The sequence below is a fragment of the Peromyscus leucopus genome, chromosome 9 (genome assembly GCF_004664715.2).
Source record: "Peromyscus leucopus breed LL Stock chromosome 9, UCI_PerLeu_2.1, whole genome shotgun sequence".
NCBI classification, from domain to species: domain Eukaryota; kingdom Metazoa; phylum Chordata; class Mammalia; order Rodentia; family Cricetidae; genus Peromyscus; species Peromyscus leucopus.
Window position 1 is genome coordinate 47,602,819 of NC_051070.1, and position 26,280 is coordinate 47,629,098.

The 26,280-nt window shown below is 42.3% G+C and overlaps 1 protein-coding gene across 1 annotated transcript in view; it reads left to right on the forward strand.

Annotated features, from left to right (window-relative positions):
* The first annotated feature begins 5,490 nt into the window (after positions 1 to 5,490).
* Positions 5,491 to 26,280, forward strand: part of Cog3 (component of oligomeric golgi complex 3) — a 61,132-nt gene continuing 40,342 nt past the window's right edge. Inside the window, exons 1-8 of the mRNA XM_028878256.2 lie at positions 5,491 to 5,794; positions 12,876 to 13,022; positions 17,472 to 17,533; positions 18,607 to 18,772; positions 19,439 to 19,513; positions 20,535 to 20,627; positions 21,530 to 21,655; positions 23,522 to 23,602. Coding sequence (XP_028734089.1) covers positions 5,621 to 5,794; positions 12,876 to 13,022; positions 17,472 to 17,533; positions 18,607 to 18,772; positions 19,439 to 19,513; positions 20,535 to 20,627; positions 21,530 to 21,655; positions 23,522 to 23,602 — 924 coding nt within the window. The 5' untranslated portion in view covers positions 5,491 to 5,620. The remainder of the gene's footprint in view (positions 5,795 to 12,875; positions 13,023 to 17,471; positions 17,534 to 18,606; positions 18,773 to 19,438; positions 19,514 to 20,534; positions 20,628 to 21,529; positions 21,656 to 23,521; positions 23,603 to 26,280) is intronic.

A 26,280-nucleotide genomic window follows, 5' to 3' on the forward strand; every position in this document is an offset into this window, starting at 1 on the left:
GATCTACTTTCTTCCTTTCCCTTTGATTTCTGTGATGTTGGGGAGCAAATTCTTGTGCATTCTGGGTGTCTGCCCCATCCCGAGCCCCCCACCCCCACCCCAAAGTGATCGCTTTAGCACCTCTGTTTATCTCCTTTCTGATAGGAGGTATATAATGCCCTCTTCCTACTTTGTTTCTTCTGAGACTGATCTAACGTCTTATACTTTTCAAAGCAAAAGATGTCTCTAGCCACGAGCTTTCTAGTTATAGAAAGGAGCTCAATCCCTTCAGGTGTACCCTGTGAAAGTATCAGTGGTAACTGGGACTCTAAGCGGGGCGCAATGCCGGGTACATTCCTTATCTGTCCCACAGGGCCTCTTCCTTGAGGCAGAATCATGCAGGTTTTCCTTTCCTTGAGGGTTGAGCACTTTTTTCTCTCACAATTTTCACCTTGGCTTCTTTATTAATGTTTTCTTTGAAAACCGTTTGCGAAGCAGGGTGCGATTTCTAAAAGTAAAAGCCAAGACAAAATCATCACATGAGAACAGACGACTTAAAGATGAATAAAGTCCCTAGCAAGCCACTAGATGGCAGTAGAGGACCCAAGCTGCTGCTGGCCTGTCTCCTCCACTGAGATGTTTTTCTTCTGGCCTGGACATTCCCTTAAGTGATAGACTCGACAGAGGCTTTCTCTTGAGTTGAAAGGATTGCATTTTTTTCAAGCCTTTTTTTGTTTGTTTGTTTTTTTATTTTTTTGATACAGGGTTTCTCTGTGTAACAGCCCTAGCTGTCCTGGAACTCTTTTAGATGGGACTGGCCTCAAACTTACAGAGAGCCACCTGCCTCTGCTTCCTGAGTGCTGGAATTAAAGGCGAGCATCACCACCAACTGGCCAAGAAAAAAAAAAAGAAATGCCACTTTTTTTTTTTAAAGTATGGAGGTAATGTCTAAAGTAGAAACAGGTCCATTTTGAAGATCACGTGCAGAGCAGATGTCAGACAGTATTATCAATTTATTAAATTATGTTTGTGTCTGCACCTGGATGAAAAGAAAGTTACACTTCACTGTAAAAATTCAGCGTGTTTTAAGGCAAAATTGCAGTGTTTTAAGACAAGGGTGGCGTGAACTTCCTAAGTGCCTTATAGGACAGGCTCTTCACCTGCCTTTCCTCTCCCTGGAGTTAATACAGTCGTTGATGTTCCTAACCCAGAGACAACTTGAAGTGCTTGGTGGTATGGATGTGGCCGAAACACTTCCACTTGGCATTTTGCTTAAGTATTGTGAAAACTATTTCAAGTTTTGTAACTAAGTTGAAGGAAAATGTGTTGTTACTGATGCTCTATGTTGATGACCTGTAATGTAAAAAAATGGCTCCTGTTCTCTGTATTTATTCATGTGCTATAAATAGTATGTATTATGTAAAGAATATACATTTTTCCACAAGCTTTTCTATTTCAAGCTCTTTATACATGATTGGACTGTGTGGCATACACCTTGTTTCATTATTTAATAAACAGAAATAATCTATGATGATACAGTGGCTCATGGTTATTTCAGATACACAGACACATTTAGACAAAGGCAGACTCCAGAAGGCAGGGGGAGGAACAGTTTTGGTGAAAGTGGTCATGGGTACCTCTCTCTGCATGAGAGTTATGGGGATCAACTCACTCTTTGCCTTGTCCTTGCGAGATGTCCCCCTACCCCCAACCCATCATTTTGTGAAGTACTCTGTAGGTTAGTAGAAAGGAGTGAACTTGATTCTGAGGCTGGCTTGGCAAGGAAGGCTCAATATTCACAACACCAATCACTACCCCTCCATCCCACAACCACTCTAGGTGCTGCTAGAAGCAAGAGCTGGGATCCCTGGTTGGCTGGACCAGACAGGGATACTTGTTTCACAGAAAACTAAGTATGGACTTGGATGGTCAACTTTTTGGTTACTTAAAAGGATTTTGTACATGTCCATTTTCTTAACGTTTGAGTTACATAGAATGGTTTGTTAAGAACTGGGTAAGAAAGAGGGAGCTTTGCTTATCAATCGATATATTTCTTAGAGCATTTGGTTTCACAGGAAAATTCAGTGAAGGTACACATACTCCTGTACTTTTCCATCATGCTTTATCTGCATCCTGTACCAGAGAGGTGTGCTTACTACAACTGAGGAACCCACATCCATACACCATGTTACCCACACCCACAGCTTATCTTAGGGTTCACTTGTGGTACAGTGCACACCATATATAATGATTTATATCATCCTTGTCAAATGACAGACTAGAGGCAAGATAGAAAGATGAGTAAAAATAAGTGGATATGGGGAGGGAAAGAGAGCCCTTCATCTTCCCATCTGGTTAGTGTTTCCATCTGCCAGTCGAGACTTCGGCACAACAGATAAAATCCAGCTTGTCTACAGAGAGTGTTTCTTTTCTTAACAGCATCTCAAGATGCTAAACAATGAACCTTCCTCACTTAGGGCCAGAACGGTTGAGGTCTTGAGTTTAATTGAATCAGTACTGCTCCCAACCCTAAACCCAATCAGTGTTCCAGAAAGCCCTCTATAATTGCACTTACAATTTTTCACATTCATTTATGTGTGTTTGTGTGGGAGAGGTGCTTGTGTGCCACACCATACATGAGATCAGAGAACAGCTTGTGAAGGTCACTTCTTTTGGTGTGGACTCTGGGGGATTGAGTTCATATATCATCATCAGGCTTGGTGGCAGTTTTATTCACTCTGTTTTGTCCTGAAATTCTTTTCACTATATGGTCAAGAATCTGACTTTGGGCTGGAGAGATGGCTCAGCGGTTAAGAGCACTGGCTGTTCTTCCAGAGGTCCTGAGTTCAATTCCCAGCAACCACATGGTGGTTCCCAACCATCTGTAATGAGATCTGGCGCCCTCTTCTGGCATGCAGGCAGAACACTGTATGCATAATAAATAAATCTTAAAAAAAAAAGAATCTGACTTTACTGGAGTGGAGGTCATTAAATAGGGTGCCCTACCCTGTGTTTCTTCAACACTTCTGACAATGTCACTGCTCTATAAAAAGGGGCGGGGGCAAGGACCTTCTCTCACCTATAAGAAGGAATGACATGCTCTTACACCGTTGATTTCTTGTGAAGGTCAGGGAGACCAGATGTCTGCTGCTGGCTCTCCAATGCCTCCGACAGTGGAATTCTCGCTTGGATGGTGGCACCTGTTAGACACGCTTTGGCCTCATTAAACTGTCAGCAGGGAAATGAGACATTGGCCAAGGATTTAGATCCTCGGGTGGAGGCACACGCCAGGATGCATTTTTTCGATGACTTTACGTATCTGCTCTCTCCCTTCCAGCCTGTGACAATAGAGAAAGCAAGAACCCTGCTTCCCCTCCACGGCTCTAACAGCATTCAGTGTAAAAGCATTCAATGCCTTTGGTCAATAGGGTCTTATGTGGTTTCATTTTTCTTACTATATTCAATTATTTTATTCCAGTAGAACCATATTTTATCCTATAGTTTAACCACAATTATCCCTTTTCTGTTCTAGGAATCAATCCAAGATACCACATTGCACTGAGATGAAAACATCTCTTAGTAATTGATATGTAATAACGACTCCTCAGTCATTTCTTGCCTTTTTTTTTTTTTATTACTTTGGAACTCTTTTTAGATTTACTTTTTATTTCAAAATTTATGTGTGAGTTTGTGTGTGCTACGTGTATGTGGGTACCTAGAGAAGCGAGAAGAGGGGGTTGGGTCCCCTGGAACTGGAGCTGCAGGTGGTTGTGAGCTGTATAATGTGGGGGCTGAGGACTGGACTGGAGTCTTCAGAAAGAGCAGCAAACTCTCCTAGCCCCTGAGCCAGCTCTCTCTCCAGCCCTGATCTTGACACTTTTGGAGAACACTGCTCAGTGTTTTGTAGGATGTCTGTCCATTTGTGATGGACTTTTGTTTTTCCATGACTAGAATTTGTAGCAGGCTTTCTTTTGGGCCACCAACCAGCTCCCAAATCATGACACGGAAACTTATTATTAGTTATGAATGCTCGGCCTTGTCTCATGCTTGTTCCACTAGCTCTCAAAACTTAGATTAACCTGTTTCTCCTTATCTATGTTTTTGCCTTGGGGCTTTTTACCTTTCATTCTGTATGTCCTACTCCATCTGTCTGTCTGGCAGCTGCCTGCCTGGCTAGCCCTGGATGTCTCCCTCGTTCTCTCTCCTCTTTAGAGCCTAGATTCCTTCTCCTACTTATTCTACCTGCCAGCCCCACCTATCCCTCTACTGCCCAGCTATTGGCTGTTCAGCTTTTTATTAGACCAATCAGGTGCCTTAGGCAGGCAAAGCAACACATCTTTACATCGTTAAAACAAATGCAACTTAAACAAATGTAACGCATCTTTACATAGTTAAAGTAATATTCCACAACAAAAACTAGGTTTGCAGTTTTGGTAAGAAGGCCACAGAAGGAGTATCATGCCCTCAACCCACCCATCTAGGAATTTCATGACAATGATGTTCAGTTAGATCACATAAGATGGTGTCTGCTACTGTAAGTCATTATTCTGAACCCCGACTCCCTTTTTTGGAGACAAGCTCTTGCTATTAGCCCATTGGTCTTGAACATGCTGCAGTCCTTATCTGTCAGTTTTCCAAGTACTGGGCGTCAGGTGTATCTCACTGTGCCTGACTTCCTCCTCTTATTGGTAACTATCTTGGAGAGATTATCTGGAACTATGCATATTGCCATTTCTTCTGGAACTTTGCTCTTCTCAGTATCCTCCCTTTTATCTTGCCTACTACAATTATTACTGTAATGACCTAATGATAATTTTCCATTTCTCTCATTTTTCTCGTTTTTTTGGAATTCTTTGGTAATGTAGAAGGTTGTCCCCTTTTCATTTAATTACCCAATTAATTAGTATATACTCAATTTATATAGTAATAAAGTGTATATTTAATATTTATTCAATTATGTAGATTTGATCTAATAATATTATTTGTTTAGCTGTCCAAATGTGTATCATGATTTAAACGGCAGAATTTCCCAGTTTCATCTTGGGATCGTCAGACCCAGTTCTTCAATGTTGGCCGTTTAGGTTTTTTTTCTTCTCAGTTGTTTAATACTATTAATGACGCTTGATATGTGTGTCTTTGAATCTGTGTCTCCACAAACTAGTTTTCCAAAAGGGAAGTCGCATAATCGAAAATTTTGTGCCCTTGGTTGCTTTGTCAACATGGAAATCACTCACTACCTGACAGCAAAGAAGCGGTCGATCTTGGGAGTTCAATTCCCCTATCTGTTGGGTGACTTACCTTACTTGGCAAAAAAACTTCAGCCACACATTACAATAAAGTTATGGATGTTGAGGCAGAGGCTTCCGGTAGGGGCAAACCTACTTCCGCCCACGCCGCCTGTCTTTCACTCTCTAGCTTCGGGTTCAGCCCAACCGGAAATGCTTACACTCCGCCCAAAGCCACGTCTGTTCTGGCCTCGGTCCCGCCCCCACGCCGGGGAAGCGTTTCCGGGGCCAGGGCGCTCGGGCCCGCCCCCGCCGCCGCTGCGGCGCTGGAAACCTCGGTCCTCCCGGAAGTTCCCGGCCGCTCTGCCTGTCCGGGTCCGGTTCTGCGCTGCCGAGAGGGGCCCAGCGCGGCGGGGATGGCGGAGGCGGCGCTGCTGCTGCTGCCGGAGGCGGCGGCCGAGCGGGACGCCCGAGAGAAGCTGTCTCTCTGGGATCGGAGACCCGACTCGATGGCGCCGCTGACAGACAGGCAGACGGACTCGGTGCTGGAGCTGAAGGCGGCGGTGGAGAACCTGCCGGTGCCCGCCGAGGTGAGGCGAGGGCGTGGGCAGCGCCCGTCCGCCCGTCCTGTGCGGGCATCTGGCCTGCCCTCCAGAGCCACCGTGGCGGATCCGGCGGGAGGGGCCTGCGTGTGTGCCCTGGTGTCCGGCCACCCCGGCTGGCCCTGCCAGCCTGCGTGGACGTCCACGCGAGGGCATCGCCTGTCCCCCAGCGGCGTGGGACGGTTGGCCTGAGTCTTGCCCCGAGCGTCTTGCTCCAGAGGTCCCCAGTGTCAGGGTAACCCCGCTTCCCGTGAGCCTGGGGCGCTGTGCTCTGGGGTCCTGCTAGTCTTGTATTGCTGCGTCCGGGAGTCATCTGGCTTGCTTGTCCCCGGGGGGCGAAGGGGCATCAGGGGGATCCGAATTGGTCCCGAGTGACAGTTTCATTCATCACACACCAAGCTGTGAACTTTTGGTGGAGGTTATGGGAGATGAGATTAATTTAACCTGTAGTAAAGCAATAAAAAATAATTATTTTTGCAAGTGGACTTCAGTCATTAAGTAGTGCTTTTGGGTTTTAGCGTTAACATTTTAATCCAGTTACCACAGGGGCAGTACGCATGGTACCGTTTGTGTGGATAGTTTTATGTGGATAGTACCGTTTCCGTATAGTTATAATAGTAAGAGAACTTTTTTACCAATTGTTTAGATGTTTGACAGGCTCTTCTAGTTTCGAGGCCCAGATTTTGGGTTATTTGATTAGCAGCGGTGGTTGTTTTTGATGCTGGAGGCATGCATTTCTGTTCAGTTCGGAATTCTCTCCAATTGCCTATTGAATTTGGCGTTTTCACCTTTGCCCTCACGCTTTATAGAGGTGTGATTAGAAACGTTCTCTGCACCTTTGTGCCGGAAAAATAGGTGTTCACAGGTGCGTTTTCCTGCCCACCTCCAGGATGTCTTACAGGAAATAGATCTGAGTAACCAAGGGAGCAAGAGAAAAGGTCTTTGACCTGCCTCTGTTTTATGCCCCGGATTATAGGCAGGTGTGGTGTGTGTGTGTTGCTGGGGATTAAACCTAGGGCCTTGCCATTCCGGCTAAACACTCTACCACAGACATTCATCCTCAGCCCAGAAACTGGCTTATGTGTTTCCCAGTCTGTTCAGAATTTGTGTGCCCCATTATTGAAGCTGAGGCGTACACTACAAGAAACGTCATTGTTATTGCCATGGGGTATGAACTAAGTTTTCATCCTGTTTTAATATGGAGAGGGTTGGAAGTAAGTGGGAATCTTATTACTTTACACCATTCTTCCTTGTTTATGCAACAGGACTTACCGTTATCTCATGTTGTTATTTAACTCATTTTGCCACATGCCTCTACTGTGGTAGGGATTATGGATAGAGAACAGTAATAGCAATAATAATAATAATAGGAATAAATAATAGGAGAGATGAAATTTCCAGTTTTAGGGAGTTGACATAATTATGGAGATCATGAGCCTATAATAGAAAATAAAAATCAAACTAAAAAACCGTACAGATGCTGATCCATTCAGTATATCCGAAAACTAAAATAGGATGGTGGGACCAGAATGGATGAGGGATGCCTTTTTATCGGAGGCCTAAAAGTAAGGGCAGATGTAAAAGTGAAGGGGAGGCCTTTTAAAGAAAAGGACAGCCTGGTGTGAGAAATGACATGGAGAACATGAAGCCAATCTGGGAGAGGCTAAGTCAGTAACCTTGTGGCTGGAAGAAAAAGCAGCATAAGGCATTGGGTAGAGGATGTACTTAATAAGTTCAAGTACTGGGGGAGGGTCTCAGTATTAGAAAGAGCTTAGGGTTGAGGATTTAACTCAGTGGTAGAAAGGCCCTGGGTTCGATCCTCAGCTCAAAAAAAAAAAAAAAAAAGCTTATTTACATCATCTTCGGGATCTCGGAGGGGCGTGTCCTCCCTGCTTTCATTCCCCTGTATTAAAGTGTTCTATGTCTGATGGGATAACGTCACTGTTAAAAAAAAGAATGCATCCATTGAAATTTGTCTAACCAACGTATGTCCATAGACTTCTCTGTATCATTTCAATAAAGTATTTCCTGATCTATTGGAACTGGGCTGATTTAGTGGTCTAGTTGGTGTTCAACTAATGCTCAGTAAATATCATAAAGGTGTTAACATCTTTAGAAAGCAGCTTTCTCACTTATAAAAAAAGCACTCCTGGGGCTTGCAGAGGCTCCAGGTTCAATTCCTAGCATTGACATGGTGGCTCACAACACATCTATAACCAGTTCTCTCTTCTGACCTCTGGCACTAAACGTGCATGTGCAAATACATGGAGGCAGAACACACAACATATAAAATGAAAAAGTGTAATAAAAATTCCTTATGTTGGGAAGTTGCACCTTTTTTTTTCTTTTAAAAGTGTAATATATTTAGATAGCATTAGATAAAAGAATATGCAGTAGAGTGGTTTCTTGTAGTCAGGCAAATTTCCTATAACAGCAAATCTTTTTCTGCTTAGTAGTTCTTGATGAAGTGCTAAGTTAATTTGATTTGAAATCTATCTAATTTACTGCCATAGCTGCTGTTTTCCTGTAGGTGTGTGACCTTGGTCGTGATAATTAACTTCTGTATGCTTCTGTTTTCTTTGGTATAAAATAGAAGCTTATCTCACGGGGAGTTGTGAAAATTAAAGGCAGTCATGTGCATAAACGGTGCATGGCAAGCTTCTTGCTAATATTACATTATTCATGCGATCTCTTTCAAACAATGAATGTTTTAAAAGACTAGATTAGAATCTGGAGCTAGTTTAGGTGTCACTGAGACTGAAGATAAGAAAGAAAGAAAGAAAGTGTTTTGGTCCTTGGAAGGTTCTGAGACTCCAACCTCAATGATAGACTCCAAACAGAGAAAGTGTTGTCAGTTCAGCTGGGGAATGGACTCATCAGATTGATTCTAAAAGTCCTTTTTTCCAGTCCAGGATTTTCAAGAATCAGGGCTTATGAGAGGAAGGGACATTTGTCCTTTCCTGGATTGGCTCAGCTGGTTGAGGTAGTACTATGTGATTTATTGTAATTACTATTAGTATGTTCATGTCCATTTGTATAGGCTGTACAGTAGCTTTCCACCACGGCCAGCCACGTCTGTGCTCTCATCTGTCTGGTGGTGTGTCTGCTCTCTCCTGAAGCCAGGGCAGGGCAGCGAGGGAGGGAGGCTCTGATTGGGTCAGAAGCAGTGTGCTGAGGACACCGCCACACCCCCTATGACCTGCCACTCTAGTTCTGCTATTTTGTGAAAAGAATTTAGTGGGACATAAGTACCCAAAGGGGTAATTTTCTCTTATGCTGTTAAAAGCAAGATGCTGAAATTATTATTTAAAATTGTTTTTCTTCAAAGGTTTTTTTTTTAAAGTATTCTTTAAAGTATTTCTCTTTAAAATTATTATTTCTTTAAAGTGGTTGTATTGTGGTTTCTTTCCTACTTAGTTTGAGAGAAAAAGTTTCTTATTAGTAAGAGTAAGAGTACAGGGACCCTCCTGCTTCTTGTTTAAAGTTTTTTGTTTTTTAGATATTTTTATTATTATTATTATTATTATTATTATTATTATTATTATTATTTGTCCTGAGACAGGTTTCTCTGTATAACAGCCCCGGCTATCCTGGAACTCACTCTGTAGACCAGGCTGGCCTAGAACTCACAGAGATCCATCTGCCTCTGACTCCCAAGTGTTGGGATTAAGGCAGTCGCCACCACCATCGCTTGGCTGTATATTATATTTTTAATTATATACATGCATGTGTGTCTGTGTGTGGGTTTGTGCATGAGAGTGAATGTCCCCGGAGACTAGCAGAGGGTGTCGGAGTCCCTGGAGCTGGAGTTAAAGGTATTGATCTGAATCTGTATGCTTCCTGGGTGGATACCACCTGGCATGGGTGCTGGGAACTGAACTGGCATTCTTAACTGCTGAGCCGTTTCTCCAGCCCCATAATTAAAGGTCTCATGATTGGAAATTAATTAGTATTTGTGCTTGAAGTAATCAAATTGAATGCTCTTGGATAAATGTGATCTTAGACTATCATATTTACTATAATCTAATCATAATTAGATTATAGAATGTGTCTGGAATATCTTGAGCAGCTTCTTATGGATCCAGAGTCTTTTCTGGTAAAATAATTTAGAATATAACATTTTTTTTTTTTTTTTGGTTTAAAATAAACTGAGCACATGTCTATGACCCCTTGGGTCCATTTGAAATGACAGAAATTCATGCATGGTACACTTAAAAAATCAATGTAAAGACTTAGCAACCAAACAAGACATAAACATTCTGAGTTTTGATAGTTTGAAATGGTTAGGAGTTTTCTGTTGTCCAGGTCCAGCCTCAGTCTTCGGCAGGTCCTTTGTCCCTGGGTCTTGGAGCTGGGGCTTTGCCATTGACTCTGTTTCCCTTAGCTGCGGGAGACTTCTGATGGACTGGGTCCTGTGTGGTTTCTTGTCTGTTGTCCAGAGTGGAAGGATTCTCCTTTCCCCCTTTTCCAGCTATACTGGGGTGCTGCGTTCTGTGGCTGACAGAAGTTGCTGCCCCCCACCGCACCCAGTGGCCGAAGGCGTTTATCCGCTGGGGAGGGAGGGCTAGGCGGGCTTTGTGCCCTGCCCTCCTTCCATAGGGGCAGCCGCTCCTCTCTTCAGGTCCGTACCACCTTGTTCACCTGCTTGCCCGTGGCTCTCTAGTGGAGTTTGTGAGCAGCTGTGGCTTCTTCCTGAGTCAGTGGCTTCCAGATGCTTCCACTTACCTTCTAGTCCTTAGTGGTTGGTGACAAAATAATTGGAGAATTTTTTTTAGCTGCTTGCATGGTGCTTGTCATCCCTTTCCCCTTGGTTTCCCACAAGGCATCACTGGAAATGTCCGTCTTTCTCCGGCTTGATTGATTTTATTTATGTGTACGAGTGCTTTGTCTGCATTATGTGTGTGTACCATGTTTGTGCCTAGTGCCCACGGAGGCCAGAAGAGGGTATCAGGTCCCCTGGAGCTGGAGTTACGGATGGCTGTGAGTCACCTTGCGGGTACTGGGAATTGAACCCAGGTCTTCTGTAGGAACAAGTGCTTGTAACCACTGAGCCGTCTCTTCAGCCTTTTCCCCCGGGTTTAGTTTGCATGGTTACCCTGCAGCCTGAGCTATGATGTATTTAAGAATACTTAACCCTTGCTGGCAAGATGGCTTAGTGAGTAGAAGTCTTTGTGGGCAAACTGATTGAACCTGAGTGGAAGGAGAGACCTCCACAAGAGGTCACATGTAAACGCTAAATAAATATAATAGAAACTGAAAAAGGAATACTTAGCTTTTGTAAATTGTTAAGCTTTTACATGTTTGTGTGCAAGCAGCATGCATTTCGGTCTCTTCATGCAGGTGTACTGGGACGTTTGTCAGCTCCGAGCTGGGGGCATCACTCCTTCCCTTACATCTTACTTACCTGCTGCTACTTACATTACTGCTTCTCCTTTACATCTTCCCTACCTTAACCGTGATCTCTTGTTACAGGACTTTTACTACACACAATACTGCAGACAGCTTAGTTACTATTCTGTTCTCAAGAAGTGTTGTAGATTCAGATCAATAAATTTATTTATTCTGTTGCTGCCCCTAAATGGGAGTAATAAAGAACTATGATTGCTATTAATAGAATAGTAGAAAGTACTTCTATGTCAGTAGTTCAAAGTGTTCTACATGCAGTGTTCTCTCTGTGTGTGTGTGTGTGTGTGAGCCCCTTGGTTAATTGGGGTGCTTCCACAGTGCGGGTATAGGTGCTGTTTATCTCATTTACAGTCTGTCTTCAGAACCCCTAATGGCGGCACACAGTTGCTGGTGACACTCTAGACTCAAGGTAGATTTCACTGGGTTTGAGAACTTGAATTCTTGCTGGGCCACAGCACTTTTATATCTGGTGTATATGCATTGTGATGTCCCGATAAGACACTTGCCTTTGGCTAGGACCCTCCTGGCTCTTGAGTCTGAGTCATTTGTGTACAAGGACCTTCCTGATCATGTTTGCTGCTGTTGGCTAGCACTCGGAGAAGCCAGTCCCGCCTTCTTGGCTCCTCACAGTAGTTTCCGCATTGCTACTGGATCTGTATGTGAGAAGAGGAGAAATTGGGGACTAGGATTGTGACTTTCCCCAATGCCACCCAGCCTATATATAAGCAAGAGGTCTTCAACCAGGCTTCACTTTAGTGTATTTACCATGAAGTATAGCCCTGTGTGAACACAGATGCAACCTCCCCATATTAAAGACTCCTGTTTCTAGATTAGTAGTGGGATATTTGTGTATCTAGCTTATTTGAGCTTTAAAGAAAAAGCCCTGTCTTCGGATGGAATGTCTGCATTTAGAAAGAAAGCAATTTCCTAAGACCTTGAGTCATGACTTATGTTGGAAGACTCTAAATGCCATGAGCTGAGGCTGAAAAGTAGAATTGAACCTAACAGCAGGCCTTGTTGCTTTCCTGGCCCCCACTTCTGTTTTCTTTTAGGTCTGCAAACAGCTTGTCTAATATGTGACTTCAGGTAAATTAATACCAAAGCTAAAGTATCATTCGTAGTGAGGACTGAGAGAGTTCCATTGGTGTCACAAGGAGGCCTTGTCCCTGGGTTCCTCTGAGATTCTTCCTGGTCTCTTCTCTGTCATTGGATCTCACAGTATGTCAGTGTAGGTGAGGTGTACCATGGGTGGAGGTGGTAGGAGGAGACAGTTTGTTGTTTAATGATTGTGATTTGTTAATTCTGTTGGTTGATCAGGCCTTTGTGTTAGATCCTGCAGGGAACACACTACTTGCAACAGCACACAGGTTTCCCTTTGTCTAATGCTAGTTTACAGAGGTTCAAGTGGTTCTACACAGTCATCCCCTTGTTAGAAAGCCTACTCAACAATCAGACCGTACTACTGAGCGACACTCATGTCCTGTTTACATCTTGAGAGTGGCATCTATCCCAAAGAGGGCAAGTGGGAATTGTTACTACTGTGTGACAGTCCTTGATCTCAGAGGACTTAAAGGGGATATCCCTTTCTCTTTGAACACAAGATAGAAACAATTGAGTTGATTTAAGAGAATTTTCAAGTTATTGTATGACTTTCTTTTTCAAGCTCCCAATTGAAGACGTCTGCAGCTTGGCATCCCAGTCACTGCCCATTGAGCTGACTGCTGTAGTGCCTGAATCTACAGAAGACATCCTCTTGAAAGGCTTTGCTTCCTTGGGAATGGAAGAAGAAAGAATTGAGACTGCACAGCAGGTAAATGGTACCATCTTTTCTAGGGACGTTGGATTATTCTAGGTGTCTCAGCACAGGCTAAAAAAAAGGACAGTGTAGCCATGTCTGATTTGCACCATGTTTCTAGGGTAGCTATGAACATGGTCCAACACTTGCAGATGGCAACATGAAATCACAGTGTCAAAGGTTGGACACCCAGAAGGGCACTAGCATCAGGTCTTTGCAGAACAGTGTTGGTTTTTTGTTAGTTTTGGGTATTAACTGTTTTAAGAGACCTTGTTGCCTATCTTAGTTAGGGTTTCTATTGCTGTGAAGAGATGCTATGACTACAGTAACTTTTGTAAAGGAAACCATTTAATTGGGGCTGGCTTACTGTTTCAGAGGTTTAGTCCATTATTGTCATGATGGGAAGCAAGGCAGAATGCAGGCAGACATGGTGCTGGAGAAGGAGCTGAGAGTTCTGCATTTGGATCGGCAGACAGTAGGAAGAGAGAAGAAACACTGGGCCTGGCCTGAACATCTGAAACCTCAAAGCCCACCTCCTAGTGACACACTTCCTCCAGCAAAGCCCTACCTGCTCCAGTAAAGCCACACCTCCTAATAGTGCCACTCCCTGGTGACCAAACATTCAAATTTATGAATCTCTGTGGGCCATTCTTATTCAAACCACCACCTTGCCCAATTGTATTGCAATATAGATAAAAATATGATAAGATAATAGAATAACGTGATAGGGCTGGAGCGATGGCTTATTGGTTAAAAGTACTGACTCCTCTTCCGGGGATCTAGGTTTGATTCCTAGCACCTGCATTGGATTGCTTAGAGCTATTGTTTTGTTTGTTTGGTTTTTTAAGACAGGGTTTCTCTGTTTGTAGCCTTGGCTGTCCTGGAACTTGCTTTGTAGACCAGGCTGACCTCAAACTCATAGAACTCTGCCTGCCTCTGCCTCCCAAGTACTGCGATTAAAGGTGTGCGCCACCACCGTCAGGTTTCTCACATTTTAACTCCAGATCCAGGGGATCTGAAGCCCTCTTCTGACATTCGTGGGCACCAGGCATGCACGTGGTACATAAACATATATACATACACAGGCAAAACACTCACACAGATAAAATAACTTTTAAAAAGATAGTAAGAGTACATCTTTATAAAAATACATACATCTAGATGCGCATACATACGTCCTTCTCTACTTGTTGCTTGGTAATTCTCTTAAAATCCTAAATGTTTTCTTTAGATGAAAGTTTATAATTATTTTACAGTAATTTAACATGTACTTTGGTATTTCCTTATTGCTATTTATGAACCTTAACGTGTAGCAGTTTCTATAGATGCTTCCCTGTTTATTCCTTCTGACTTGGTAAGAGAGTTAGAGCTCTCTATGCCTATACCATCCTGAACACACTGATCTCATCTGATCTGGGGAGCTGTGCAGGGTTGGGCCCGGTTAGTACTTGAAGGGGAGAGTTAGGGCTGGCTGAGACAGGAGGATCACCAGTTTGAGGCCAGATATATAGCAGGTTCAAAGGCATCCTGGGCTACATAGGTTCTGTCTCTAATTCAAAAGCAAAGACGAAAAGAGTTAAAGCTGAGGCATTTCCAAATGAAACATAAAGCAGATGTACTGAATAGCATGCATTCTAGGTCAAAAGAGGCGGTGAAGAAAGCAAAGGAGAGCTCTTGCTGTTACTTAGGCTGGCCTATGTGTTCCCCTGTTGTAAAGTTAGGTTGACTTACATCTGCTTCTGCTGTAGTCAGGCTGACCCACATCTGCTCCTGCCGTAGTCAGGCTGACCACATCTGCTCCTACTGTAGTCAGGCTGACCACATCTGCTGCTGTAGTCAGGCTGACCCACATCTGCTCCTGCTGTAGTCAGGCTGACCACATCTGCTGCTGTAGTCAGGCTGACCCACATCTGCTCCTGCTGTAGTCAGGCTGACCACATCTGCTCCTACTGTAGTCAGGCTGACCCACATCTGCTCCTGCTGTAGTCAGGCTGACCCACATCTGCTCCTCCTGTAGTCAGGCTGACCCACATCTGCTCCTGCTGTAGTCAGGCTGACCCACATCTGCTCCTCCTGTAGTCAGGCTGACCCACATCTGCTTCTGCTGTAGTCAGGCTGACCCACATCTGCTCCTGCTGTAGTTAGGCTGACCTACATCTTAAAGTCAGCTCCATTACTTACCATCATCTGTGAGTTTTAGCAAATTACTTATTTTTTTTGGTCTGTAGTTTCTGAGTCTGTAAAACATGGATGATAATATATCTATCTCATATGATTTTTATGAGAATTAAATAACACATGCAGATATGGTGTGTAGGAAGCACACAATAAATGCTTAGGAAATGTTAGTCAAGTTAGATGACAAGCTTGTACTTCCACTTGAGAGCTGGAGACGGTGATCTTGTACTATGTCTGTGAATGTTAGTGGACTGTTTGAAACAATCATTTTCTCCTTCCACATTATCTTAGTATACAAACAGGCAGATTTCAGCATGGCGCTCTGATCTGACACTGGTCTGTGCTCTCCTCTCCCTTTGCTGTCCTCTCTCCCCATCTTCCTCCACTCTTCTTGTTTTTATTAGGAGGTTTTTTTTATTCATTTTACATACCAACCACATTCTCTCATTCCCCCCTCCTGCTCCCCCCCAACTTCCCCCCCAACCCCTTCCTCCACTCTTGCTGATCATTCTGTCTCACCAAATAGTCTCCCTTCTGTGAAAACACAATCTTCTCTATTGAATTCACACTTGCATGTCTCTCTAATAGTTTAAAGCATCTACTGTGTTGGGTTATGATTTATAGAAGATAAAACTTACTTTAAGTGTCAGCCAGATAAGTTTTGGTGAGTGTATATACTGGTATAACTACCACTATCAAGATATGAACCTGATAGGAACCTGTTCAGAATTTCTCTGTGTAACAGTCCTAGCTGTCCTAGAACCAGACTGGCCTGGAACTCAGATCTGCCTGTCTCTGCCTCCCAAGTGCTGCACTGTTGCAGTTTTTATTTTTGTATTTTGAGACAGAGTCTTGTGTAGTATAGGCTGACTGTCTTAGTTAGGGTTTCTGTTGCTGTGAAGAGACACCATGACCACGGCAGCTCTTATAAAGGAAAACATTTAATTGGGGCTGGCTTACAGTTCAGAGGTTTAGTCCATTGTCATCATGGTGGGAAGCATGGTGTCACTCAGACAAACATGGTGCTCAAGAGGTTTTTACATCTGGATCGGCAGGCAGCAGGAAGACACAGTGAGCCACTAGGCCTGGCTTGAGCTGAGACCTCAAAGCTCACCCCCTAGTGACACACTTCCTCTAACAAATCTACTCCAGCAAGGCCACACCTCCTAATAGTGCCACTTCCTGTGAGCCTATAGGGGCCATTTTCCTTCAAACGACCATGCTGGCCTTATATTTACGATGCAGCCCTAGCTGGTTTTGAACTTATCTTCCAACTTCTACTTCCCAAGTGCTGAGATTACAGGTGTGTGCCACCATACCTAGCTAAAATAGAAAACATTTTTATCACCCCCTAAATTTCTTTTGTAAATGAACCCTCTTACCTGTTGTGTGTGTTTGTTTTTCTTCTCCGTTCCCCCCCCCCCCATATCCCTTCCCCAGTGTTTTACTGTGTAGCCCAGGCTGGCCTTGACCTTGTGATCCTCTTGCTTCAGCTTTCTAAGTGCTGGTATTGCAGGCATGTATGACCATGCTAGATTTTGTCTATTTTAAATAATGGATGATTTCTATAACATTGGTGTAGGGGCAGATACAGCCTCAAGTTCATATTCTCTTTCAGTTTTCATTTTTATTTTATGTGAGTGGATGTTTTGCTTGCATGTGTGCCTGTGTACCACTTATGTGCCTGGTGCCCTCAGAAGCCGGAAGAAGGCATTGGATCCCCTGAAACTAGTTATTGACAGTTGTGAACCATCATGAGGATGCTGGGAATTGAATCGGGTCCTCTGGAAGAACAAGCCAGTTCTCTTGACTACTGAGCCATCTCTGCAGCCTCCCCAGAGTCCATATTCTTAATTCACTATGTGATTTTCAAGTTTATATTCTCACCATTCTTTTTAGGTAACATTAATATCTACCCCAAACCCTGTAATTCTTCAAACTTAGCAAACTAAGAAACAGATATTAGTTTCTTAAGAAGAAATAATTATTTTTTATATGTGTCTTTAATACTGCTCCTTCCTTGACTCTGGAAATGACCAATGCTTTTCATATCCTTTGCCCTCCTGGCATATAGATGTATGTATGTATGTATGTATGTATGTATGTATCTATCTATCTATCTATCTATCTATCTGAAGCTCAAAGCTAATTATTAGTGGCTAAGCCCTAGAAATAAGACTTAATTAGGTAATGCTGCCCTTTAACTCATCATCTACCATACCATGTGATCACTTTCCCTTCATCTCTTTTAGTTTGATTGACAGAATAATATTTTCTATTTTCCAGTTCTTCTCATGGTTTGCAAAGTTGCAAATTCAGATGGATCAGGATGAAGGAACTAAATATAGGTATGTGTGGGTCCTTTATTTGCTGGATTTTCTGATTTTCACATCATAGTCATCTCAAGTTACCAGAAAACTTAACAGTCAGATATTCCCTACTACTAGTCAGGGCGAGGATTGGGTTATGAGTGATTTTAGAAAAGGAACTGCAGAAAGGACTTGGGTCAAGAAGTTGTATGGGAATTCTTGTGAGGGGTTTGGTTTCAGGAGAAACATCATGGACGGCCTTAGGGATGGCTGTCTGGATTAGTATGGCTAGGGAAGAATGACACAGTTTCTCTCCAAGTTTAGATATGGGTTCTGCGTTAATGTTCAGTTAACATTTATTTACGGCCATTATTTTTTTTTCTTTTTGTTTTTGTTTTTTTGAGACAGGGTCTCACTACATAGACCTGGCTATCCTACAATTCATTGTGTAGACCAAGCTGACTTCAAACTCACAGAGATTTGCCTGTCTTTGCCTCCCAAGTGGTGGGATTAAAGGTGTGCATCACTATGCCTGGCACATTCATGGTTATTATTGCTAGGCGGTGTGCTATGGATGTATAATCCTATTTTATCGATAGCAGATCTTCAAGGAAACATTCCCATTCCCATTTTACAAATGGCCAGCCTGAGGCTTGGACACGTTAACTACCAGTGTCATTTGGGCTTAGGTAGAGCTCCAGTTTGGACCATTGTCTTCTAGTCTCAGACCCAAAATTCTTTTCACATCACATGGTCTTTGGAGGTGGCAGTTATCTGAAGGAGTAACCTTATTTGCTGCCTTGGGATGCCCCGATGTCCCCATCTTTGAAGGTTGATGCCTGTGATTTATTGACTTACATGCAGGAAACCAGGTTGTGGCTCGAAGGCCAATTCCTTTATTGGTTGTGGTGACAGTGATCGTCTTCCTAAGCATCAGAGTAGTTTATGGCCTAGCCTTTCCTGTAAATCTGAGAGGTACACATTTTGGAAGAGTAGGTCAGGATTTCCACCTGAAATCTGTGATTTTGGAAAAGATGAGACGGTATTGTTTATTGACTCTGCTTATTGGGGGAAAATATTATTGCCAATCCCGTCTTGGTTCTGTTTTCTAGACAGATGAGGGATTACTTGTCTGGGTTTCAGGAACAGTGCGATGCTATACTGAGTGATGTGAACAGTGCTCTTCAGCATCTGGAGTCACTGCAGAAGCAGTACCTTTTTGTGTCCAATAAGACAGGAACTCTTCATGAAGCCTGTGAACAGCTCCTAAAAGAACAGGTAATTGGGAATGAGGGGAGAGAGGGTCAGTGATTAACGTTAAATAGATGAATGCTATTCCATTTTAATTTCCTTAATTTCTCTGAGTAGACACTGAAGGTTGCTCTATATTAGACTTTGCTAAACACGCAGATTGCTGTAAAGGGAGCAGAGCCAGAGGCAGACTTCCTTGTTGATCTGCTAGGTGCAGCTGCACAGTGAACTGGTTGCTTTGCTCTGTCCACTGTTATTGACATTTTCAGATAAGCAGAGTGATTGCACTGTAGGTGGGTGTTTTTTTTTTGTTTTGTTTTTGTTTGGCATTTTTTTTTTTTTTTTTTTTTTAATTTAGCTCTGGCTGTCCTGTAACTTGCTCAGGCCAAAGGGTTTTTGTTTTTAATCAGCTGCCTGAGGAGGTTGTACTTTAACTTGTGAGTTGCGGATAGAGCATTGAAGTTACTGTATTTTAGAATTTTCTCTGTATTTTTGTGTGTTTTTAAAAGGCAGGCACTTATTTTTATAAAAGATCACATAATACTTGTCTCCTTTTGTTCATGGGTACAGAAATACTTGAACATGATCTGATTTAAACTTCAGTGTCAAATATAACTCTGTTCAAAGTAGTTTTGACATTAGGGTACCAATTGGTGTGTTTTTATAATAATTGTTTTTTCTTTAAAATGTGAGTCGGAACTTGCTGATCTTGCTGAGCACATCCAGCAGAAGCTGTCCTATTTTAATGAATTGGAGACGATTAACACAGTAAGTGTGTGGTACTATTCTGTAAAGTTAGTGAAATTTTATATTTCCCTTTTGTAGTAATCTTCAAGAGTATACAGTGATGCTTGAACTGAATAGTTGTTTGCTCATGGAGTTTCTGACTTAAGCAAGATACCATTATCAGTTCAGAACTTTCCACATGTGATTTAAGTAGACTTAAGTAGAATTTCTCCAATTGCGTTATTGTTACGCCTCTTTTTGTTGATTCTTGTTCTAGAATCTTCCCTCTAAGCTGTGAAAATTAGGATAATAAGTGTTCAGTTTTAAGTCTTGTTGCGTTTCTATAATACCATACACACACTTTTAAGCCACTACTCATGTTCAGTTTGAAGAAATATATAGTCCTCATGAAGACGATAATAAGGGCTTCTGAGTAAACTGTATTTCTACGTTTCTGACTTGTTAGTCATAATTATTTATAAATCATGTTATTAAATTATTAAAACAATTGTAATTATTGGAGCTTAATATTAAAGACATAAAAGTAATGCTGGCAGCCATTTAGACGTGAGCTGCTGTGGGAATTGGTTCTTGGGCAAACCACTTCTGTATCAAGACAGAATAAATGGCTAGTGGTAGTTGGCTTTGCTTTTCTGTGTTGGAAATCGAACCCAGAGTCCCGGGAGCATGCTCAGCAAGTGCTGTGACTGCTAGTTAAGTCTTTAACCACAAGAAGTGGCCGGTGTCCAAATGTAGACGGATGGTATGTTGTGAAGTGGTGGAGAGTGGGGCACTTGGGTCCGAGACGTATTAATTCAGTTTATTGTTGCACAACAGCGTAGTGAAAACACTTCCGGGTTCTTTTCTGCTTTGTTTTGCTAGGTTGACGCTTACTAGCTTGTTATACATGGACCACAGCTGAGGATATTTTAGTGATTGTTAAAGGCTGTTTCATTAGCCTAAAGTACACTATTATATTTAAAAAGAAATACGTCAGTTCTAGTTAATAGTTTTCAATGTTTACTTTTTTGTTGTTAATTATTTCTTTTCCTTCTGCTTGAAGAAACTGAATTCTCCCACGTTGTCTGTGAATAGTGAAGGATTCATCCCTATGCTGGCCAAGTTAGATGATTGTATAACATACATTTCATCTCATGTAAGTCATACTTTTATGCTTTAAAAATATTAACACTTCTGCTATATCACTTATACATTTATTTTTCCCCAGTGGAAAAAGTATAGTCAGCTTCTCTGTATGGCTTTCTTAGGTGGATTCAGCCACTTGTGTATCACAGGTTATAAAGAACCTTTGGTTTGTTTGTACCGGGCACGTGCAGCCTGTTTTCCTTGTCATTGTTCCCTGGATGGTGTGGAACAATAGCTGTCTTTATAGCTATGTTACATTATCTCATGAGTAACTAACTCGGTGATGATGTCATTTGGGGTCCTGGAAGTAGTGCTGTCTGAATACCGAGGGATGACTATATATCTGTAACATGCTGAAGAAAAGCTAGTGCTTCTTTTGATTGCTGTTCTTAGTGTTCAAAGTACTTCCAGCTTCTGAGTGTCTCCTGGAGTGGGAAGGACCCTCTGATTTGGCTTTCTCCTACCTAGAAGGATGTGACATTTAAGGTGTTCACTCATGGATGTGCGAGATGCTCTTTGGAAATCTAGTTACCCGTGTGAAGGGTGTGGGGTTGCGGGGAGGGATGGGGGCAAGGAGAGAAGGGACAAGCCCTTTCATCTTAGCCCTCTCCTGACCTCCCGAGGATGCACTGCTGTTCTTATTTCCCCAGCTCCATTCTGTTACCTCACACCAGCCTCAGGGTTAGCGGGGCTCTGACATTGATTTTGTTTGCAGCTGCGAACGCTGACTGAGCCTCCTTTTTGCCAGGCACCGAGGATTTGGCTGCAACCAAGTCCTTCAGGTGTCTTCTTCACGGAGCTTAGGATCTACAGAGCTCCATATGTTGCTTTGCCTAGAGGACACCTTGGTTCTCATTGGAAGTTTGCTTATTGTTAATATTTATTTCTTTTGTAAATTTCTTTGTTTTACAGCCTAATTTTAAAGATTATCCTGTATACTTACTGAAGTTTAAACAATGTCTTTCTAAAGCTTTGCACCTCATGAAGACATATACTGTGAACACACTGCAGACTCTCACAAATCAGTTACTGAAAAGGGTGAGTTAGCTGATCCCAGGGACAGCTTGATTTCCATTTATTTGCCTTCCACAACTTTGTCTGGATTAATACTGTATGATTAACATTTTTATCCTTACTAAGTAAGAGTATATGCTGCAGTTTTTATAATAGAGAAATATGACTGTCCCATGTAGCTGAGTTAGCAGAGCCCTTGCCTAGTATTATAAAGTCCTGGTTTCAACCCCTAGCACCAGGGGAAATATTTTAAAAGAGGAAAATTATTTTTAATTATCTGCTATTCAAACTTACTCAATTTTACTATTTTTGATTTATTTTCTGTCAGTATTTTTATGGAAAAGCTAAAAAAAATGTTTTGGAAAACAAATATTGCAAATTACAGTTTATCACGTAATACCGGGTTTTCTTCATACTTCGTGGATATTTCCCTATGTATGTGTGTGTCATACAGGATAGTCAACCCAGCCGGGCGGTAGTGGCACACGCCTTTAATCCCAGCACTTGAGAGGCAGAGCCAGATCTCTGTGAGTTCGAGGCCAGCCTGGTCTTTAGAGCGAGATCCAGGACAGGTACCAAAACTACACAGAGAAACTCTGTCTCGAAAAACCCAAACCAAAAAAATATATTTATATAGTCAACCCCCAGAATCCATTGCTTTGGCCATGGATAACTATTACAGTCCTGTAATTGCACCCAGGGCCTTGGACACACCAGGCAAGCATTCTACTACTGAGTTACACATTCGGCCCATGGGGTTTTGAGACAAGGTATCACTGTGTTGCTCAGCCTGGCCTTGAATTTGTGGTCCTCTTGCATCTTGGATGCTGGTGTTATAGGCACGTGCCATCATGCCTTACAGCATGCATATTTCTATCGAGTGTGTCCTAGCGTTACTAATGTATTAGGAATGTATGGTGAAAAAGGAGCTCATGAGGTCCGTGCTGTCCTAGTGAGATTGTATTTAAAAATAATAACTAGTGAAAATGATGAAAAGATGTATTTACAAATTAGTAGATGCTAGGTCCAACTAACACTGACTAGGTTAGAAAATAAGAGCAGGGTGTCTAGGTTGGTTACTGAACATAATTCTTCCCCAAGGAAAACACCATAAAGGCTATATTTTACTTCTGAAGCTCACTGTTCAGTTGGACATTCTTATGACCTATGCTGTTTGGGAGATGGAGGCAGGAGGATGAGTAGTTCAAGGCCACTCTGGGCTACACAGTGAGTTCAGGATAGTCTGTATAACTCATGAGACCTGTCTCAAAGTAAAACCACCACACTAAAGATAGTCTGGGATGCTGTTTCGAGGTTGAGCAGTGCCTAGAATGTGCCAGGCCTTAGATTCAGTCCTATTAAGGCAGAAGAAAGAGGTAACGGAAATGTAAAAACTTACTTCCTCAAGGACATGCACTGAAATGTCAGAGATGTTAACAATTGGCTAGTATCTTATACTCCATAAGTAGCAGTTTGTCTGAATTCAGTTCTACTTACTGCCAAAATTCAAGTAATACAGGATAAATTTGAACTATAAAGGAGAGAGTGATAGCTTCGTTAATTCTCAGCTGTAACAATATTAACACATAACCACTCATTGAGATTTTCTTTTCTAAGCTTTTGGTTGGAATGGAGGCCAAGCAGTAGACGTATGAAGTGGTTAGTGTTCCTTTTTTTTCTGAGACAAGTTTTCTCTGTGTAGCTTTGCGCCTTTCCTGGATCTCACTTTGTAGACCAGGCTGGCCTCGAACTCACAGAGATCTGCCTGTATCTGCCTCCCGAGTGTTGGGATTAAAGGCGTGCGCCACCACCGCCTGGCTTTAGTGTTCCTTTTCTGTGGAATTATGTGCTTGCTAATACCTTTCTTCCCTGTTCCCCCTGTTTCTTTAGGATCCCTCGTCAGTACCTAATGCAGACAATGCCTTCACACTATTCTATGTGAGATTCCGAGCTGCTGCCCCCAAAGTCAGAGTAAGTCTGTTGACGCATATTGAATATTGCTGTGGAAAATTTCAGCCAGCCCTTTGGGAGTCCTCCTGTGCCTTTTCTTTTGCTTATTCCAGGAAATGAACTTGAGTAAAAGGAAGGCATTGCCCCTTTCACACTACTTAGCAAGTAAAGTCTACAGAGAGGAGTCTGTTGGCCCTTCCTGTGATGCTCAGGGTGGTTTCTAGATGAAACCTTGCATTTGGGGAGCTGGCGAGATGGCTCAGATGTAAAAGTGCTTGCTGCCAAGCCTGACCACCTGAGTGCAGTCCCTGGAAGCCGTGTGAAGGGCAGGGCTGACTTCTGCAGGATATGTATGTACACACACACACACACACACACACACACACACCCTTAGTTAAGGTTGCTATTGCTATGAGGAAACACCATGACCAAAGCAATTAGGAGAGGAAAGGTTTTTTTTTTTTTTTTTTTTTTGGTTTTTCGAGACAGGGTTTCTCTGTGTAGCTTTGTGCCTTTTCCTGGAACTCACTTGGTAGTTCAGACTGGCCTAGAACTCACAGAGATCCACCTGGGATTAAAGGCGTGCACCACCACCGCCCGGCAGGAGAGGAAAGGGTTTATTCGAGTTATACTTCCACATCACTGTTCATCATCAAAGAAGTCAGGACAGGAACTCAAACAGGGCAGGAACCTGGAGGCAGGAGCTGAAGCAGAGCCCATGGAGGGGTGCTGCTTACTGATTTGCTCCCTATGGCTTGCTCATATTGCTTTCTTATTGAACCCGGGACCACCAGCCCAGGGATGGTACCACCCACTGAGCCCTCCCCCAAAAATCTATCACTAATTAAGAAAATGCCCTACAGCTTGCCTGCAACCTGATCTTATGGGAGCATTTTCTCAATTGAGGTTCCCTCCTGTCAGATGACTTTAGCTTGTGTCAGGTTGACATAAAACTCTATAGCATACACTAAATAAATGTAAAACGAAATCAAGCTCAGATTTCTAGTGGGCTGGAGGACGTTATACAGAGACCAGTAGTCTCTGTTTTAAGGGAAGGTTATGGAGACATGAAAACATGCATTTGGGGGGATTCCCTGTAATTTATTGTAACTGGACTATAGGGTGTTATTAGAGTATGCTGGGAAAGAGGAAGGAAACGTGACAAGGATGTTGCATGACAGGCTGATTCATGGAGAGTAGAAAACATGACTCACCCGCAACAGAGCGCTGCGGTCAGATTCTATAGATTCCGGGAGCAGTGAAGAGAAATGAATTATAGTGAAGGGAAATCTGAAGTCGGGAGGAGGGACCATTCACAAGCAAGGCGTGCAGCTGTTCAGGAGAGGTGTAGGAGCTGGACAAGGCTCTGGTAGTGTATTGAATGAGGCTACGCATGTGCCTCCCTTCCTTAGAAGCATGTGGATTGAAAGGGACGGTCAGTGTGTTTGTCCTGATTAAATTAGAAGGGGGAGGGACGGTCACACCAGTATTTGTGTATGTTACACCAGCTGGGATAGGTATCTGGAGCTTATACATGTATGTTCTTTGTCACTAGAAGGAATATTACACTTTTGTTGACAGATTTCATGCTCTTCCTTGAAAATCAGCTAGTTAAAGGAGAATACCTGTGTTTTTCAGATGGAGGACATTTGGTTTTGTGTATAGAAGACTGAGGAAGAGGGTAATGAGATTTGGATTTTGCCTGATTGGTTCTGTTGTCTATTAGCTAAAGCCAATATTGACTATTTGATTTGGAAAGAAATGGTGTGGATAAGAGGACTTAGTGTAGTGGGTGACTATAAAACGATTGCCTATGATTTGTGGCTTTGCTTTACACTAACTACTTAGTGTACATGATGGGGTTGCATTTAGTTTATTGATAGAAAGGATAAGATATTGAGGTGGCAGTAATCTCAGTGGGAATATATGGGGATGAATAAAATGACAGAAGTAGACAAAGATCGTGAAAGTTTGAAAAGACGATAAAGCTGTCATGGTTCTGGTTGGAGAGAGTTAAATTTTGAAGTGTCAGTTCTTTTCCGTGTAATTTATTGGGTAGAATGTACTGGTAGCTAAAGTTGAAAAAGATTGCTTCAGATCAGAAAGACAAAACAAATTTTTGGAAAGTGTAGTGATGAATTAAGAATTTACTGACAGATCACTGACATGGAAAATTCTAGACCTTAGAATATTTCAAATAAAAAGGAAGAGCTAGAGTTTTCTACATGTTATTTGGAAAATTTTCTAAGTATTTGGGTAGAACCCTTTTTACTTTATAACGTTATCAGAATACATTATAAGTGATTAATAAATATTAAACTAGTAAATAGATCCTCCACAGTACAACTAAGAATTATTTGGGGGAAAATGACCAAATAAAAAGATTAAGGATATTAAAAAAAAAAAATCTGACTCTTAAATAGGAAAAACAAAGGTAGAAACTGGAATGTTTGTTAAGAAAGGTGAGTATCTATTATAAAATGACTAGATAATTCACAAAGTGTGGAATGCATGTTAATTTTTTTTTTGTCTCAGAATTTTCAAATTAAAGTATAATAGTGTTTTTGAGGATTCAGTGGGAGTAATATTGCTGATGGGGTGTACATGGATTCTTTCCAAAAACCGTTTCAGCAGAGCAGATGAAAGACATATGAAGTATATCTCTCTTTTGAGTCAGTGTGTTGGAGCGCTCGCAAAGT